This window comes from Aptenodytes forsteri, unplaced genomic scaffold, assembly GCF_000699145.1.
Source record: "Aptenodytes forsteri isolate BGI_AS27 unplaced genomic scaffold, ASM69914v1 Scaffold321, whole genome shotgun sequence".
Classification (NCBI taxonomy): Eukaryota; Metazoa; Chordata; class Aves; order Sphenisciformes; family Spheniscidae; genus Aptenodytes; species Aptenodytes forsteri.
In genome coordinates, this window is record NW_008795030.1 from 221,831 (window position 1) to 225,315 (window position 3,485).

At 55.6% G+C, this 3,485-nt stretch overlaps 1 protein-coding gene across 1 annotated transcript in view; it reads right to left on the minus strand.

Annotated features, from left to right (window-relative positions):
* TAF12 (TATA-box binding protein associated factor 12) overlaps window positions 1-2,821 on the minus strand; it is a 7,634-nt gene extending 4,813 nt beyond the window's left edge. The window contains exons 1-2 of the mRNA XM_009276181.2: window positions 2,520-2,821; window positions 406-657 (exon numbers count right to left, since the gene is read on the minus strand). Coding sequence (XP_009274456.1) covers window positions 406-657; window positions 2,520-2,588 — 321 coding nt within the window. The 5' untranslated portion in view covers window positions 2,589-2,821. The remainder of the gene's footprint in view (window positions 1-405; window positions 658-2,519) is intronic.
* Window positions 2,822-3,485: the final 664 nt, after the last annotated feature.

Here is a 3,485-nt window from a genome sequence, read left to right on the forward strand (position 1 = left end):
TACAAACTTACTGAGGGTGCACTCGATCCCCTCGTCCAGATCATTGAGAAAGATATTGAACAAGACTGGCCCCAAAACTGAGCCCTGGGGAACACCGCTGGTGACCGGCCGCCAACTGGATTGAACTCCATTCACCACAACTCTCTGGGCCCGGCCGTCCAGCCAGTGTTTTACCCAGCGCAGAGTACACCTGTCTAAGCCAGAACCTCTACACCTACAGCGTCCATACCCCATCCAGCCCAAAAGTGCCCGGGAGGGAAGAAATACATGAAGATGTTTGCTCGCTCGGTAACCGACGCTTTAACAGACATTAAGTTTTTGCCGGTAGTTTAAGGAAGGAGAGGAATTAAGCCACGGACAGGTCTGAGCATCTCCCCCTTGTCCTAAAGTCGGGGATGAAATTACCTGGTTGCTTTCGGGACTGAGCCGACCTCCTCCGCTGGGCGTCCCAGGCATCTTTGCCACGGTGGTGCTGTTGGCCATGGAGCTCTGCGGGGGAGTGCTGGCTGGTTCTGGCTTTATCGAGGAGAAGTTGGAGAGGTTGATCAAGGTAGAAGGGCCAAACTGGTTCATAATCTGTTGGGCTTTAGCTTTTAGATCATAAAGCTTATCGAGGTCCTGCTTCTTCTTGGGGTTGTGGGGACCCAAACCAATCAACTGGAAAAGGAAACGAAAGCCACAGTTAGCAAACAGAGAAGGAATTCAACGGGGCGACCACATCTTTATCCAGGGTAAACCGCAGCGCCCCGACGGGGCCCAGAGGTTTATAGAAGATCGGGTCTCTCTGGACGCAGCAAGAAGGGAGGAGCAATGGTTAGAAGAAGAGAAAACATTCCCCGGTATATGGAATACGAAGTCTGCCACGAGAAGCGCAGGGGCTGCACGCGGTGCACTGACAAGAGGCGGCAGCTCTGCTCGTCCCTCGGGCCGAATCCCACGCGCGAGTCCACCCCTCGCCCTCCGGTCGGGGCCTTTCTGAACACATTTCACTCGGACCACGAACAGCTTCGAGGAAGAGACCACGCAAAGAAGATCTAACTAAAGGACGTGGCTTGCTCCCGCGGCAGCAATGCAGGGCGACGGCAGGCGCAGCGTTTGAGTCTTCATCTCCACGCGCCGCGGGCCTGAGAAGAAGACGGGGTTCGAGCTCCCTCGGGTGTCTGCCGCAGGGTGGAGGTCACATTTTCGGCAACACCACACTTCAGGCCTGACCCGCAGCGATCCCTCGAGGCGGGCTTGACAACGTAGGGTTGGCTTTCGGTTCCGAGGGCACAAGTCTGGGTACTCAGAGGTGACGCGACAGAGAAACGCACGCGCACGCCCACACCTTCGATTTGTTCTTCCCACACCGGGCAACCGCCAGCCACAGTAAATGAAGTCAGATTTACCGAGCTGTTAACGGTGAACCAGAAGTGGGTTGCGGCGGCTTGACTGGTTACTCAGATCTTCCAGGTTCACCCTTCGGCACCTGAAGTTATTCAGGTTATCGGCCGCTGAGCTAACACACGGACTGACTGGCAGCTACTACATTTCACGGCTGGAGGGCTCTAAAATCCAGGCTCAGCGAAGCTCTGCTCCCTCCTCACCGCTCCGTGAAAGGAAACTCGTCCAAACCCTGGGCCTTCCGCCCCAACAAGCGGTGTGGGTAGCAGCGACAGGTCCGTCACGTGAAATGAGCATTTAACGAACGGTCTGATGGAAAAGCCCCTCGCGCAGCGGCTGCAGCAGCTGCCGTTGGGCCCAGAGGCTGGGAAGCAGCCGCTGAGAGCGGACGCCTTTATCCGAAAAGCCCGTGGGCTTCAGGGTGAACTTACTTTCGGGAGAAGAAGAGAGTTTGTTTAGACAGCTTTACAGCACGTTCGCACGCAAAGCGCCGAAGGGAGCGTCTGCTACCTGAGCTACAAACAGGCGTTTTCCCCTCATCAGGCCAAGCTTTGTTAGTTCGGATTAATTCATTCCAAAACACAAACCAGAAATCACACAGGAGCACTTAGAAGCGGCTGCTTTAGTGCTTCACTCCAAGGCGCGCTCATGCACTGCCGCACCTACGGACACTGAGCCCTTTTAGGAGAATTTATACCCAAGACACATGTCTGTAGCACCCTCAGCAAATTCCTAGCTCAATTTTAACTAATTAACGATGGAAAACCGTTACATTCACACCCTAAAACCCCTCAGACGGCATTTCTGGACGAGGAGCTCGGCACGGGATCAGGAGGGACTTCAGCGTGCTAGTCTTGGTTTTAGCTTAGGCTGATCTCAGGCTGCTCGCCCCCCATGCCTCAGCCTACAAATCCACAAAGCGGGAATTCTTACCCACCATGCAGGGGAGAAAGCTCCGAAATCCTTGGGCAGAACGCGCTTTATCAGCGGAAAGTCGTTTTGTCCATTTATTTGCGGATCTCACGGCAGCCTCTGCGTGCCGTTAAGATCACCAAACACAAAACCAACGGGATGCGCAGATTCCCAGGACAAATCCCGCATGCCGGCCCCGTGGCAAGCCCCGGCCGTTTACTTACAGCTATCTGGGTCTCTAGATCTTTAATTACATCAGCAACCGCTGTGGGGCCAGCGAACGGAGAGGCCATTTTCCAAAGCCTTCCCAGTACGTCGGCAGTCAGCGTTAACCTACTCTCGCTTCCTCCTCTTCCACATAACTCTCATTCCTACAGGAATACCAGATATTTTTCGTATCACCCATCCTATCGTAAGATCGCGAGAGGAAACAGTTTCCCGCAAGAGAGCACGCGTTCTCCTCGCTAGGGCGCAAGAGGGTTTATCTGTCAGAAGGTATTACACGGCCGCGGGCGGCACGCGAGCGTACGCTGCTGCTGCGGAGGACAAGGCGTCTCCCAGGATCCTGAAGCGGGAGCAGAAATTTGGCCGAATTCCGTTTTTCTGTCAGAAGACAGAAGAGCATCTGCTGTCAGCAGCGACGCGCAGGTGAGCCCGGACCTCCGCAAGAGCGGAGGGCGGGGGGGGGGGGGGCGGGGGGGGGGTGATCTGGTGGGCCGCTGACTCTCGTCGATCCGCTGTAACTCATTAAGCTGGTGCTACAGCCGCAATCAAAAGTCTACGTTAAAGCCAGACAAACCTTCAGCTCCATTCCCTGGAGCGCTCGGGGGAGGGGGGGTGTGTGTGTGTGTCCCACTTCCATTAAGACGTAACGATTTTCACCAAATATTTAAATAGGTCTGCAAAGGACCGGGCGGTCTGGGTGTCTCCTTATTGTTACCAGAGGAAACTGGGAAAGTTCTCGGGTTTTGCTTCAGTTATCGTAAGCGCGAGGCAGAGTCCTGCCTTCCGCTGCTAGAGGGAAGCCTCTGTCGCAAGCCCTTCCCCGCGAGGCGACCGGCCCGAAGGCAACGGACAGGGAAGCCCTTTTATTTTTCCCCCGGGACGGGTCCGTCAGACGCCGAAGGGTAACTCGCACCCCCTTCCTCCGCGCCGCCCGCCTTCCAGCTTCGCCTTTTACCCCCGAAGCA